General features: G+C 44.2%; 1 protein-coding gene across 2 annotated transcripts in view; it reads left to right on the top strand.

Moving 5' to 3' along the window:
- The window catches only part of LOC106591080 (putative C-type lectin domain family 20 member A), a 34,958-nt gene extending 21,498 nt beyond the window's left edge, over nt 1-13,460 (top strand). For both annotated transcript variants that reach the window (XM_082977350.1, XM_082977351.1), the window contains one exon: nt 12,106-13,460. In XM_082977350.1, coding sequence (XP_082833476.1) covers nt 12,106-12,267 — 162 coding nt within the window. In that variant the 3' untranslated portion in view covers nt 12,268-13,460. The remainder of the gene's footprint in view (nt 1-12,105) is intronic.
- Nucleotides 13,461-15,075: the final 1,615 nt, after the last annotated feature.

Genomic DNA, 15,075 nt, shown 5'->3' with positions numbered 1-15,075 from the left:
TCAGTAGTCTAGTGTGAGGGGTTATGTCATTAGTCTAGTGTGAGGGATTATGTCAGTAGTCTAGTGTGAGGGGTTATGTCAGTAGTCCAGTATGAGGGGTTATGTCAGTAGTCTAGTTTTTGGGGTTATGTCAGTAGTCTAGTGTGAGGGGTTATGTGGAAGTCTAGTGTGAGGTGTTAGGTCAGTAGTCTAGTGTGAGGGGTTATGACAGTAGTCTAGTGTGAGGGGTTATGTCATTAGTGTAGTGTGAGGGGTTATGCAGTAGTCTAGTATGAGGGGTTATGTCAGTAGTCTAGTGTGAGTGGTTATGTCTGTTTTCTAGTGTGAGGGGTTATGTAGTAGTGTAGTGTGAGGGGTTATGTCAGTAGTCTAGTGTGAGGCGTTATGTCAGTAGTCTAGTGTGAGGGGTTATGTAGTAGTCTAGTTTGAGGGGTTATGTAGTAGTCTAGTGTGAGGGGTTATGTAGTAGTCCAGTGTGAGGGGTTATGTAGTAGTCTAGTGTGAGGGGTTATGTAGTAGTCTAGTGTGAGGAGTTATGCAATAGTCTAGTGTGAGGGGTTATGTCAGTAGTCTAGTGTGTAGGGTTATGTCAGTAGTCTTGTGTGAGGGGTTATGTAATAGTCTATTGTGAGGGGATATGTTGTAGTCTAGTGTGAGGGGTTATGTCAGTAGTCTAGGTGAGGGGTTATGTCATTGGTCTAGTGTGATGGGTTATGTAGTAGTCTAGTGTGAAGCATTATGTCAGTAGTCTAGTGTGAGGGGTTATGTGGAAGTCTAGTGTGAGGTGTTAGGTCAGTAGTCTAGTGTGAGGGGTTATGAAGTAGTCTAGTGTGAGGGTTTATGTCATTAGTGTAGTGTGAGGGGTTATGCAGTAGTCAAGTATGAGGGGTTATGTCAGTAGTCTAGTGTGAGTGGTTATGTCTGTTTTCTAGTGTGAGGGGTTATGTAGTAGTGTAGTGTGAGGGGTTATGTCAGTAGTCTAGTGTGAGGCGTTATGTCAGTAGTCTAGTGTGAGGGGTTATGTAGTAGTCTAGTTTGAGGGGTTATGTAGTAGTCTAGTGTGAGGGGTTATGTAGTAGTCCAGTGTGAGGGGTTATGTAGTAGTCTAGTGTGAGGGGTTATGTAGTAGTCTAGTGTGAGGAGTTATGCAATAGTCTAGTGTGAGGGGTTATGTCAGTAGTCTAGTGTGTAGGGTTATGTCAGTAGTCTTGTGTGAGGGGTTATGTAATAGTCTATTGTGAGGGGATATGTAGTAGTCTAGTGTGAGAGGTTATGTCTGTTGTCTAGTGTGAGGGGTTATGTAGTAGTCTAGTGTGAGGGGTTATGTCAGTAGTCTATTGTGAGGGGATATGAAGTAGTCTAGTGTGAGGGGTTATGTCAGTAGTCTAGTATGAGGGGTTATGTCAGTAGTCTAGTGTGAGGGGTTATGTCAGTAGTCTAGTGTGAGGGGTTATGTCATTAGTCTAGTGTGAGGACTTATGTCAGTAGTCTAGTGTGAGGGGTTATGTCAGTAGTCTAGTATGGGGGGTTATGTCAGTAGTCTAGTGTGAGGGATTATGTCAGTAGTCTAGTGTGAGGGGTTATGTCATTAGTCTAGTGTGAGGACTTATGTCAGTAGTCTAGTGTGAGGGGTTATGTCAGTAGTCTAGTGTGAGGGGTTATGTCATTAGTCAAGTGTGAGGGGTTATGTAGTAGTCTAGTGTGAGGGATTATGTCAGTAGTCTAGTGTGAGTGGTTATGACAGTAGTCTAGTGTGAGGGGTTATGTCATTAGTCTAGTGTGAGGGGTTATGTCAGTAGTCTACTCTGAAGGATTATGTCAGTAGTCTAGTGTTTGGGGTTATGTCAGTAGTCTAGTTTGTTGGGTTATGTCAGTAGTCTAGTGTGAGGGGTTATGTCATTAGTATAGTGTGAGGGGTTATGTAGAAGTCTAGTGTGAGTGATTATGTCAGTAGTCTAGTGTGAGGGGTTATGCCATTAGTCTAGTGTGAGGGGTTATGTAGTAGTCTAGTGAGAGGGGTTATGTTATGTAGAAGTCTAGTGTGAGTGATTATGTCAGTAGTCTAGTGTGAGGGGTTATGCCATTAGTCTAGTGTGAGGACTTATGTCAGTAGTCTAGTGTGAGGGGTTATGTCAGTAGTCTAGTGTGAGGGGTTATGTCATTAGTCAAGTGTGAGGGGTTATGTAGTAGTCTAGTGTGAGGGATTATGTCAGTAGTCTAGTGTGAGTGGTTATGACAGTAGTCTAGTGTGAGGGGTTATGTCATTAGTCTAGTGTGAGGGGTTATGTCAGTAGTCTACTCTGAAGGATTATGTCAGTAGTCTAGTGTTTGGGGTTATGTCAGTAGTCTAGTTTGTTGGGTTATGTCAGTAGTCTAGTGTGAGGGGTTATGTCATTAGTATAGTGTGAGGGGTTATGTAGAAGTCTAGTGTGAGTGATTATGTCAGTAGTCTAGTGTGAGGGGTTATGCCATTAGTCTAGTGTGAGGGGTTATGTAGTAGTCTAGTGAGAGGGGTTATGTATTAGTCTAGTGTGAGGGGTTATGTCAGTAGTCTAGTGTGAGGGGTTATGTCAGTAGTCTAGTGTGAGGGGTTATGTCATTAGTCTAGTGTGAGGACTTATGTCAGTAGTCTAGTGTGAGGGGTTATGTCAGTAGTCTAGTATGAGGGGTTATGTCATTAGTATAGTGTGAGGGGTTATGTAGTAGTCTAGTGTGAGTGATTATGTCAGTAGTCTAGTGTGAGGGGTTATGCCATTAGTCTAGTGTGAGGGGTTATGTAGTAGTCTAGTGAGAGGGGTTATGTATTAGTCTAGTGTGAGGGGTTATGTCAGTAGTCTACTGTGAGGGGTTATGTCAGTAGTCCAGTATGAGGGGTTATGTCAGTAGTCTAGTTTTTGGGGTTATGTCAGTAGTCTAGTGTGAGGGTTATGTCAGTAGTCTAGTGTGAGGGGTTATGTCAGTAGTCTAGTGTGAGGGGTTATGTCAGTAGTTTAGTTTGAGGGTTTATGTCAGTAGTTTAGTGTGAGGGGTTATGTCATTAGTCTAGTGTGAGGGATTATGTCAGTAGTCTAGTGTTAGGGGTTATGAAGTAGTCTAGTGAAAGGGTTTATGTCATTAGTGTAGTGTGAGGGGTTATGCAGTTGTCTAGTATGAGGGGTTATGTCAGTAGTCTAGTGTGAGGGGTTATGTCAGTAGTCTAGTGTGAGGGGTTATGTCATTAGTCTAGTGTGAGGACTTATGTCAGTAGACTAGTGTGAGGGGTTATGTCAGTAGTCTAGTGTGAGGGGTTATGTCAGTAGTCTAGTGTCAGGGGTTATGTCAGTAGTCTAGTGTCTGGGGTTATGTCAGTAGTCTAGTGTGAGGGGTTATGTCAGTAGTCTAGTGTGAGGGGTTATGTCAGTAGTCTAGTGTGAGGGTTTATGTCATTAGTCTAGTGTGAGGGGTTATGTAGTAGTCTAGTACGAGGGATTATGTCAGTAGTCTAGTGAAAGGGGTTATGTCATTAGTCTAGTGTGAGGGGTTATGTCATTGGTCTAGTGTGAGGGGTTATGTAGTAGTCTAGTGTGACGCATTATGTCAGTAGTCTAGTGTGAGGGGTTATGTAGTAGTCTAGTGTGAGGTGTTAGGTCAGTAGTCTAGTGTGAGGGGTTATGAAGTAGTCTAGTGTGAGGGTTTATGTCATTAGTGTAGTTTGAGGGGTTATGCAGTAGTCTAGTATGAGGGGTTATGTCAGTAGTCTAGTGTGAGGGGTTATGTCTGTAGTCTAGTGTGAGGGGTTATGTAGTAGTCTAGTGTGAGGGATTATGTCAGTAGTCTAGTGTGAGGGGTTATGTCATTAGTCTAGTGTGAGGGGTTATGCAGTAGTCTAGTTGAGGGGTTATGTCAGGTCTAGTGTGAGGAGTTATGTAGTAGTCTAGTGTGAAGCATTATGTCAGTAGTCTAGTGTGAGGGGTTATGTGGAGGTCTAGTGTGAGGTGTTAGGTCAGTAGTCTAGTGTTAGGGGTTATGAAGTAGTCTCGTGTGAGGGTTTATGTCATTAGTGTAGTGTGAGGGGTTATGCAGTTGTCTAGTATGAGGGGTTATGTCAGTAGTCTAGTGTGAGGGGTAATGTTGTAGTCTAGTGTGAGGGGTTATGTCAGTAGTCTAGTGTGAGGAGTTATGTCAGTAGTCTAGTGTGAGGGGTTATGTCAGTAGTCTAGTGTGAGGGGTTATGTCAGTAGTCTAGTGTGAGGGGTTATGTCATTAGTCTAGTGTGAGGACTTATGTCAGCAGTCTAGTGTGAGGGGTTATGTCAGTAGTCTAGTATGAGGGGTTATGTCATTAGTATAGTGTGAGGGGTTATGTAGTAGTCTAGTGTGAGTGATTATGTCAGTAGTCTAGTGTGAGGGGTTATGCCATTAGTCTAGTGTGAGGGGTTATGTGGTAGTCTAGTGAGAGGGGTTATGTATTAGTCTAGTGTGAGGGGTTATGTCAGTAGTCTACTGTGAGGGGTTATGTCAGTAGTCCAGTATGAGGGGTTATGTCAGTAGTCTAGTTTTTGGGGTTATGTCAGTAGTGTAGTGTGAGGGTTATGTCAGTAGTCTAGTGTGAGGGGTTATGTCAGTAGTCTAGTGTGAGGGGTTATGTCAGTAGTTTAGTTTGAGGGTTTATGTCAGTAGTTTAGTGTGAGGGGTTATGTCATTAGTCTAGTGTGAGGGATTATGTCAGTAGTCTAGTGTTAGGGGTTATGAAGTAGTCTAGTGAAAGGGTTTATGTCATTAGTGTAGTGTGAGGGGTTATGCAGTTGTCTAGTATGAGGGGTTATGTCAGTAGTCTAGTGTGAGGGGTTATGTCAGTAGTCTAGTGTGAGGGGTTATGTCATTAGTCTAGTGTGAGGACTTATGTCAGTAGACTAGTGTGAGGGGTTATGTCAGTAGTCTAGTGTGAGGGGTTATGTCAGTAGTCTAGTGTCAGGGGTTATGTCAGTAGTCTAGTGTCTGGGGTTATGTCAGTAGTCTAGTGTGAGGGGTTATGTCAGTAGTCTAGTGTGAGGGGTTATGTCAGTAGTCTAGTGTGAGGGGTTATGTCATTAGTCTAGTGTGAGGGGTTATGTAGTAGTCTAGTACGAGGGATTATGTCAGTAGTCTAGTGAAAGGGGTTATGTCATTAGTCTAGTGTGAGGGGTTATGTCATTGGTCTAGTGTGAGGGGTTATGTAGTAGTCTAGTGTGACGCATTATGTCAGTAGTCTAGTGTGAGGGGTTATGTAGTAGTCTAGTGTGAGGTGTTAGGTCAGTAGTCTAGTGTGAGGGGTTATGAAGTAGTCTAGTGTGAGGGTTTATGTCATTAGTGTAGTTTGAGGGGTTATGCAGTAGTCTAGTATGAGGGGTTATGTCAGTAGTCTAGTGTGAGGGGTTATGTCTGTAGTCTAGTGTGAGGGGTTATGTAGTAGTCTAGTGTGAGGGATTATGTCAGTAGTCTAGTGTGAGGGGTTATGTCATTAGTCTAGTGTGAGGGGTTATGACAGTAGTCTAGTGTGAGGGGTTATGTCATTGGTCTAGTGTGAGGAGTTATGTAGTAGTCTAGTGTGAAGCATTATGTCAGTAGTCTAGTGTGAGGGGTTATGTGGAGGTCTAGTGTGAGGTGTTAGGTCAGTAGTCTAGTGTTAGGGGTTATGAAGTAGTCTCGTGTGAGGGTTTATGTCATTAGTGTAGTGTGAGGGGTTATGCAGTTGTCTAGTATGAGGGGTTATGTCAGTAGTCTAGTGTGAGGGGTAATGTTGTAGTCTAGTGTGAGGGGTTATGTCAGTAGTCTAGTGTGAGGAGTTATGTCAGTAGTCTAGTGTGAGGGGTTATGTCAGTAGTCTAGTGTGAGGGGTTATGTCAGTAGTCTAGTGTGAGGGGTTATGTCAGTAGTCTAGTGTGAGGGGTTATGTCATTAGTCTAGTGTGAGGGGTTATGTAGTAGTCTAGTATGAGGGATTATGTCAGTAGTCTAGTGTGAGGGGTTTGTCATTAGTCTAGTGTGAGGGGTTATGTCATTGGTCTAGTGTGAGGGGTTATGTAGTAGTCTAGTGTGAAGCATTATGTCAGTAGTCTAGTGTGAGGGGTTATGTAGTAGTCTAGTGTGAGGTGTTAGATCAATAGTCTAGTGTGAGGGGTTATGAAGTAGTCTAGTGTGAGGGTTTATGTCCTTAGTGGAGTTTGAGGGGTTATGCAGTAGTCTAGTATGAGGGGTTATGTCAGTAGTCTAGTGTGAGGGGTTATGTCTGTAGTCTAGTGTGAGGGGTTATGTCAGTAGTCTAGTGTGAGGGGTTATGTCAGTAGTCTAGTGTGAGGGGTTATGTAGTAGTCTAGTGTGAGGGGTTATGTAGTAGTCTAGTGTGAGGAGTTATGCAATAGTCTAGTGTGAGGGGTTATGTCAGAAGTCTAGTGTGAGGGGTTATGTCAGTAGTCTAGGATGAGGGGTTATGTCAGTAGTCTAGTTTTTGGGGTTATGTCAGTAGTCTAGTGTGAGGGGTTATGTCAGTAGTCTAGTGTGAGGGGTTATGTCAGTAGTTTAGTTTGAGGGTTTATGTCAGTAGTCTAGTGTGAGGGATTATGTCAGTAGTCTAGTGTGAGGGGTTATGTCATTAGTCTAGTGTGAGGGGTTATGACACTAGTCTAGTGTGAGGGGTTATGTCATTGGACTAGTGTGAGGGGTTATGTAGTAGTCTAGTGTGAAGCATTATGTCAGTAGTCTAGTGTGAGGGGTTATGTAGTAGTCTAGTGTGAGGTGTTAGGTCAGTAGTCTAGTGTTAGGGGTTATGAAGTAGTCTAGTGTGAGGGTTTATGTCATTAGTGTAGTGTGAGGGGTTATGCAGTTGTCTAGTATGAGGGGTTATGTCAGTAGTCTAGTGTGAGGGGTTATGTTGTAGTCTAGTGTGAGGGGTTATGTCAGTAGTCTAGTGTGAGAGGTTATGTCAGTAGTCTAGTGTGAGGGGTTATGTCATTAGTCTAGTGTGAGGACTTATGTCAGTAGTCTAGTGTGAGGGGTTATGTCAGTAGTCTAGTGTGAGGGGTTATGTCATTAGTCTAGTATGAGGGATTATGTCAGTAGTCTAGTGTGAGGGGTTATGTCATTAGTCTAGTGTGAGGGGTTATGACAGTAGTCTAGTGTGAGGGGTTATGTCATTAGTGTAGTGTGAGGGGTTATGCAGTTGTCTAGTATGAGGGGTTATGTCAGTAGTCTAGTGTGAGGGGTTATGTTGTAGTCTAGTGTGAGGGGTTATGTCAGTAGTCTAGGTGAGGGGTTATGTCATTGGTCTAGTGTGATGGGTTATGTAGTAGTCTAGTGTGAAGCATTATGTCAGTAGTCTAGTGTGAGGGGTTATGTGGAAGTCTAGTGTGAGGTGTTAGGTCAGTAGTCTAGTGTGAGGGGTTATGAAGTAGTCTAGTGTGAGGGTTTATGTCATTAGTGTAGTGTGAGGGGTTATGCAGTAGTCAAGTATGAGGGGTTATGTCAGTAGTCTAGTGTGAGTGGTTATGTCTGTTTTCTAGTGTGAGGGGTTATGTAGTAGTGTAGTGTGAGGGGTTATGTCAGTAGTCTAGTGTGAGGCGTTATGTCAGTAGTCTAGTGTGAGGGGTTATGTAGTAGTCTAGTTTGAGGGGTTATGTAGTAGTCTAGTGTGAGGGGTTATGTAGTAGTCCAGTGTGAGGGGTTATGTAGTAGTCTAGTGTGAGGGGTTATGTAGTAGTCTAGTGTGAGGAGTTATGCAATAGTCTAGTGTGAGGGGTTATGTCAGTAGTCTAGTGTGTAGGGTTATGTCAGTAGTCTTGTGTGAGGGGTTATGTAATAGTCTATTGTGAGGGGATATGTAGTAGTCTAGTGTGAGAGGTTATGTCTGTTGTCTAGTGTGAGGGGTTATGTAGTAGTCTAGTGTGAGGGGTTATGTCAGTAGTCTATTGTGAGGGGATATGTAGTAGTCTAGTGTGAGGGGTTATGTCAGTAGTCTAGTGTGAGGGGTTATGTCAGTAGTCTAGTGTGAGGGGTTATGTCATTAGTCAAGTGTGAGGGGTTATGTAGTAGTCTAGTGTGAGGGATTATGTCAGTAGTCTAGTGTGAGTGGTTATGACAGTAGTCTAGTGTGAGGGGTTATGTCATTAGTCTAGTGTGAGGGGTTATGTCAGTAGTCTACTGTGAAGGATTATGTCAGTAGTCTAGTGTGAGGGGTTATGTCAGTAGTCTAGTTTGAGGGGTTATGTCATTAGTCTAGTGTGTGGGGTTATGTAGTAGTCTAGTGTGAGGGGTTATGTAGTAGTCTAGGTTGAGGGTTTATGTCAGTAGTCTAGTGTGAGGGGTTATGTCAGTAGTCTTGTGTGAGGGGTTGTGTCAGTAGTCTAGTGTGAGGGGTTATGTCAGTAGTCTTGTGTGAGGGGTTGTGTCAGTAGTCTAGTGTGAGGGGTTATGACAGTAGTCTAGTGTGAGGGGTTATGACAGTAGTCTAGTGTGAGGGGTTATGTCAGTAGTCTAGTGTGAGGGGTTATGTCAGGAGAAACAGTGTTGTTGTAGACTAGCGTGTGGTGCGGGAATAATGACAAGCAGACCTGGGGAGCTTTGTGTTCACATTGTCCTAAAAATGGGAACCGGATATCGGCGTTCAAGCGAACTGAACTCAGTGGGGAGCGAGTATAACTTATGTGTCTGCGTTGCTTTGGAGTGTTGAATCTGCACAAACAAATAAGCGAACCATTCCGAGTTCACAGATAATGGCTGAAAATGAACAAGTGTGAAAACTCCATTATTTATCTTATGTGTTACATTACACCAGAAAGACAACAAAGTTCCTGCTGTCATCCACTGAGATGTTGCTGTGGGCTTGCTGTTGAATAGCCTGTGTTGTGATTGCTGTTGGCTAGCCCGTAACCACCTTGGCCTCTGAATACCCACACAGGGCAAATGTTTGCTTGGTGTGTGTGTGTGTGTGTGTGTGTGTGTGTGTGTGTGTGTGTGTGCGTGTGTGTGTGTGTGTGTGTGTGTGTGTGTGTGTGTGTGTGTGTGTGTGTGTGTGTGTGTGTGTGTGTGTGTGTGTGTGTGTGTGTGTGTTTGCACACCAAGGTGTACTGTACTGTATGTTAACAGATCCATAGATAGTGTGGTTGGGGTTGAGAAGTTGATGGAAAAAATGTCCCTCATTAATCATTATTCTTTTCACAGGATTCCACACACCTTCCTCGTGTCTGAATCAGTATCACGTCATTACCAACTACATGAACTGGACTGATGCCCAGAGTTACTGCAGAGCACATTACACTGATCTGGCTACAGTAGATGACATGGAGGACCAGAACAGGCTGATTACCAGTGGTAGTGTTGATGTTCTGTCCTGGATTGGATTGGAGAAGGGAGACTCCATGAAGTGGCACTGGTCTCTGGCAGGCAGACGTTTCTACAGAGAGGGGGAGACTGAATTCAGAAACTGGGACACTGGGACACCCCAAAATGGTAACTGTGCTTTCATGAGTACAGCTGGGCTGTGGAACAACGCCTCCTGTGATGACCAGCATCACTTCATCTGTTATGATGGTGAGTGTTTACATACTAATGATGAAGCCTGTTCTAAGTGCTGGGGCTGCCATTGAGTTGAAACATAGACTGATGATAGCTTTAAGTTGTTAATCAGTTATTGATCTGTTACCAAATCAATGACAACATGTACTATAGATGATCAGTAGATTATATTTCAATGGATATTTGTATTGATTTTTAAATTTGACTTTTGCAGGAAAACAAGACACCAACCTAACATATGTCTTAGTTCAGGAGAGCAAGACCTGGATAGATGCTCAGAGTTACTGCAGACAGCATCACACAGACCTGGTCAGTGTGAGGAACCAGACTGAGAACACAGAGATAGATCAGAAGATATCACTGAGGGGACTTCCTGTGTGGATCGGTCTGTTTCTAGACTCCTGGATATGGTCAGACCATAGTGACTCCTCATTCAGAAACTGGACATTAGGATATCCTGATGCTTCAGGACAGAACTGTGTTGCATTGTTTTTTGAATCAGTTAATTATGCTAAATGGATAATTCATCCCTGTGACCACAGACATAATTTCTTCTGCTATACTGGTAAATTACAATATTGTCCACATGATCTAACTGATATTATGATGACAGGAGAACTCTGTTTCCCCAAGACTCAATACTGTCATTGTTGGATTTTATTCTCTTGTAGACCCAGATGTGAAGACCACTACTGTCCCTCTGCCCACAACCACAACCACAACCACGCCTTCCACCCCAACCACAACCACAACCACGCCTTCCACCCCGACCACAACCACAACCACGCCTTCCACCCCCACCACAACCACGCCTTCCACCCCTACCACAACCACAACCACGCCTTCCACCCCGACCACAACCACGCCTTCCACCCCGACCACAACCACAACCACGCCTTCCACCCCGACCACAACCACAACCACTACTTCCACCCTGACCACAACCACAACCACGCCTTCCACCCCGACCACAACCACAACCACGCCTTCCACCCTGACCACAACCACAACCACGCCTTCCACCCCAACCACAACCACAACCACGCCTTCCACCCCGACCACAACCACAACCACGCCTTCCACCCCCACCACAACCACGCCTTCCACCCCTACCACAACCACAACCACGCCTTCCACCCCGACAACAACCACGCCTTCCACCCCGACCACAACCACGCCTTCCACCCAGACCACAACCACAACCACGCCTTCCACCCCTATCACAATCACAACCACGCCTTCCACCCCGACCACAACCACAACCACGCCTTCCACCCCGACCACAACCACGCCATCCACCCTGTCCACAACCACAACCATGCCTTCCACCCTGTCCGCATCCACAACCACGCCTTCCACCCCGACCACAACCACAAGCACGCCTTCCACCCCGACCACAACCACGCCTTCCAGCTCTACCACAACCACAACCACGCCTTCCACCCCGACCACAACCACAACCACTACTTCCACCCTGACCACAAGCACAACCACGCCTTCCACCCCGACCACAACCACAACCACGCCTTCCACCCTGACCACAACCACAAGCACGCCTTCCACCCCGACCACAACCACGCCTTCCACCCTGACCACAACCACAACCATGCCTTCCACCCCGACCACAACCACAACCACGCCTTCCAGCCCTACCACAACCACAACCACGCCTTCCACCCCGACCACAACCACAACCACTACTTCCACCCTGACCACAACCACAACCATGCCTTCCACCCCGACCACAACCACAACCACGCCTTCCACCCCGACCACAACCACAACCATGCCTTCCACCCCGACCACGACCACAACCATGCCTTCCACCCTGTCCGCATCCACAACCACGCCTTCCACCCCGACCACAACCACAACCACGGCTTCCACCCCGACCACAACCACAACCACGCCTTCCAACCCGACCACAACCACAACCATGCCTTCCACCCCGACCACAACCACAACCACGGCTTCCACCCCGACCACAACCACAACCATGACTACAACCCCGAGAACAACAACAACCACGACTACCCCCTGGATTATACACCAGACTGCCTCCCCGACCCCTGAGAAACCTCAACTGAAGAAACAGGTGGTGAGAATAAAGATGACCCCAAATGATCAAAATATGAACCTCAGTGATCCTGCTGTTCAGGATGCCATCTTACAAGAGGTGAGTGTCACCCTGTTCATGAAGAACCAACTCAGCAATGATACCAACTGCACAGACCTCCTCTTTGGTCTGCTTCCTAGTCTGTTGTGGATGATCTCCTTTCTGGTCTGGGTTCTAGTCTGTTGTGGATGATCTCAAATCTTATTTTTCACAAACACATGGTTAGCAGATGTTATTGCAAGTGTTGCGAAATGCTTGGCTTCTAGTTCCGACAGTGCAACAATATCTAACAACTAATCTAACAATTTCACAGCAACTACCTAATACACACAAATCTAAGTCAAGGGATGGAATAAGAATATGTACATATAAATAAATGTTTGGGCCATGACCGACCGGTGTAGACGAGATGCAATAGATGGTATAAAAGTGTGGGTCTCTGTGTGTCTTTGTGTTTCTCAAGATAAGGAACAAGCTGAAGGAGCAGGGGTTACCTGCAGACACCAAAGTGACATGGAAAAAGCATCCTGATGGGAAGGTCTTCCACAAGGAGGAAGAGGGGTCTCCCAATAAAGAAGAGGAGGAGAAGAAGATGAAGAGAATGATGACAAAGAGAGAACTGTAATTATGTAAAATGTTCTCCAAACATTTCTCTTTTTTATTTACATTAATAATCTGTACTGAGAAGTATTTTCTGAACCTAATTAAATGTGTTTAAATAAGTAAATGTTTTAATTAGAAACATTAATAGTGTTTTATCATGAGATGTTTTTTTTAATCATTTTCTTGACTTGGTTGTTTTATAACAGGTAATGTTCTCAAGACAGACTTTTCACACATCATGTCTGTAAATGAGTTATCTGTAGTTATGTTGATATACAGTGCTGTGAAAAAGTGTTTGGCTCCTTTCTAATTTGCTCAACTTTTACATATTTTTGATGCTAAATGTTATCTGATCTTCAAAGAAAACAGAATATTAGATGAAGGGACCATTTTCATGTAGACTGCTCGTTTCAAGTCCTGCCACAACATCTCAATTTGGATTGGTTCTGGAATTTGACTAGGTAATTCCAAAACTTCAAATGTGTTTTTTTTTTAACCATTTTCATGTAGACTTGACTGTGTGTTTTGGATCAATGTCATGCTGCATGACCCAGCTGCTCTCAGCTTCAGCTGACAGACTGATGGCCTGTCATTCTCCTGTAGAATTATCTGATACTGAGCAGAACTCATGGTTCATTCTACTAACTTTTTGGACTAGATGGGTCCCATCATGTCTGATGAAAACCAAACACTGCATTCCACAGTAAAAAAACGTCATATCAATTGTCAAGCGTGGTGGTGGTAGTGTGATGGTTTGGGGATGATTGCTGAGTTAAAGCAGTTCTGCATGCAAGAGTAGGCCAAAATTCCTCCACCGCAATGTGAGAGACTGATCAACAACTACAGGAAGCCTTTGGTTGCAGTCATTAGAGCTAAAGGTGGAACAACCAGTTTTTGAGTGTAAAGGGGAAATTACTTTTTCACACAGGGGAATTGGGTGTTGCATAACTTTGTTAATTAAATAGATAAAATAAGTATAAATATGTTTTGTTATTTTGTAAACTCAAGTTTACTATATCTAATATTAGGTTTTGGTTGAAGATCTAATAACATTCAGTATCAAAAATATGCAAAAATAAATAAAATCAGAAAAGGGGCAGATACTTTTCCACAGCACTGTAAGTATCAATGTGTTTTTCTAATTGGAATGCAACTTTCTTTAATTGAAAATGTATTTAGACCATAGTTTACATACTGCATAGCCAATGTAGTCTCAGCATGTTTTTTATTGGTTAATGAAGATGTCTTTTCTGATGATCAAATAAATACTTGTTGCAGATTGGTCTAGAGTTGTGATTCTTCAAGTTTCAACTTAATATTATTGTCATGTTTATTTTACACATTTTACCTTAATGATAAAGACATCTAGACATAATGTGTAATCAACTCCTCTCTTCAGGACTCTGATACACTGGTACCAGTTAGAACCATGTCCTGCTGACCAGAGATTTAGTTACGTTTTACATCACTTCCTCAAATTAGACAGAGGGGAACTTTACCACATCAAGCCAGACCCAGGATATTTCCTAGAACACACAATGATGTGACATCAGTAATGAACCTGGTCTCAGATCTCTTTGTGGCCTCTTGCCAACTGTCATGTGTGTTGTGGTGCTGTGTAGCTCAGTTTATAGAGCATGGTGCTTTCAACGCCAGGATTGTTGGTTTGTTTCCCCTGAGGGCGCCAATATGGAAAATGTATGCTTGAGCACTTTTGGATTAAAGGTTATATTATATTTTATATTATGGTCTGCAATGCATTCGGAAAGTATTCAGACCCCTTGACTTTATCCACATTTTGCAAAGTTCCAGCTTTATTACAAAATGGATTAAATAGTTTTTTTCCCTCATCAATCTACACACAATACCTCATGATCACGAAGCAAAAACAGGTTTTTAGAATTTTTTGCAAATGTATTACAAATAAAAATGGAAATATTAGATTTACGTAAGAATTCAGAAACTTTACTCAGTACTTTGTTGAAGCACCTTTAGCGGGGATTACAGCCTTGAGTATTCTTGGAATTGATGCTACAAGCTTGGCATACCTGTATTTGGGGAGTTTCTCCCATTCTTCTCTGCAGATCCTCTCAAGCTCTGTCAGGTTGGACGGAAGCGTCGCTGCAAAAATATTTCAAGATCTGGGACCTGCAAGCTACATACTGTAACTACCACACCATACCACAAGCATCTTAGGTGTGCTGATCTAGGATCAGTTTTGCCTTTCAGATCATAATGAATGAAATCACATGGACACTGGGGAGCGGATCCTACATTCAGAAAAAAAGGTTCCAAAAGGGTTCTTCGACTGTATCCATATGACAACACTTTGAATAATATCCCTTTTGGGTTCCATGTAGAACCCTCTGTGGAAAGGGTTTTACATGACAGTGCAATGACAGAGGAGAGGGAGAGCAGAGAACCCAATGACAGAGGAGAGGGAGGGCAGAGAACCCAATGACAGAGGAGAGGGAGGTCAGAGAACCCAATGACAGAGGAGAGGGAGGGCAGAGAACCCAATGACAGAGGAGAGGGAGAGCAGAGAACCCAATGACAGAGGAGAGGGAGGGCAGAGAACCCAATGACAGAGGAGAGGGAGAGCAGAGAACCCAATGACAGAGGAGAGGGAGGGCAGAGAACCCAATGACAGAGGAGAGGGAGGGCAGAGAACCCAATGACAGAGGAGAGGGAGGGCAGAGAACCCAATGACAGAGGAGAGGGAGGGCAGAGCACCCATGACAGAGGAGAGGGAGGTCAGAGCACCCAATGACAGAGGAGTGGGAGAGCAGAGCACCCAATGACAGAGGAGAGGGAGGGCAGAGAACCCAAT

This window comes from Salmo salar, chromosome 07 (assembly GCF_965601325.2).
Source record: "Salmo salar chromosome 07, fSalSal1, whole genome shotgun sequence".
In the NCBI taxonomy this organism is placed as follows: Eukaryota; Metazoa; Chordata; class Actinopteri; order Salmoniformes; family Salmonidae; genus Salmo; species Salmo salar.
This window is presented reverse-complemented; position numbering and strand designations above follow the sequence as displayed.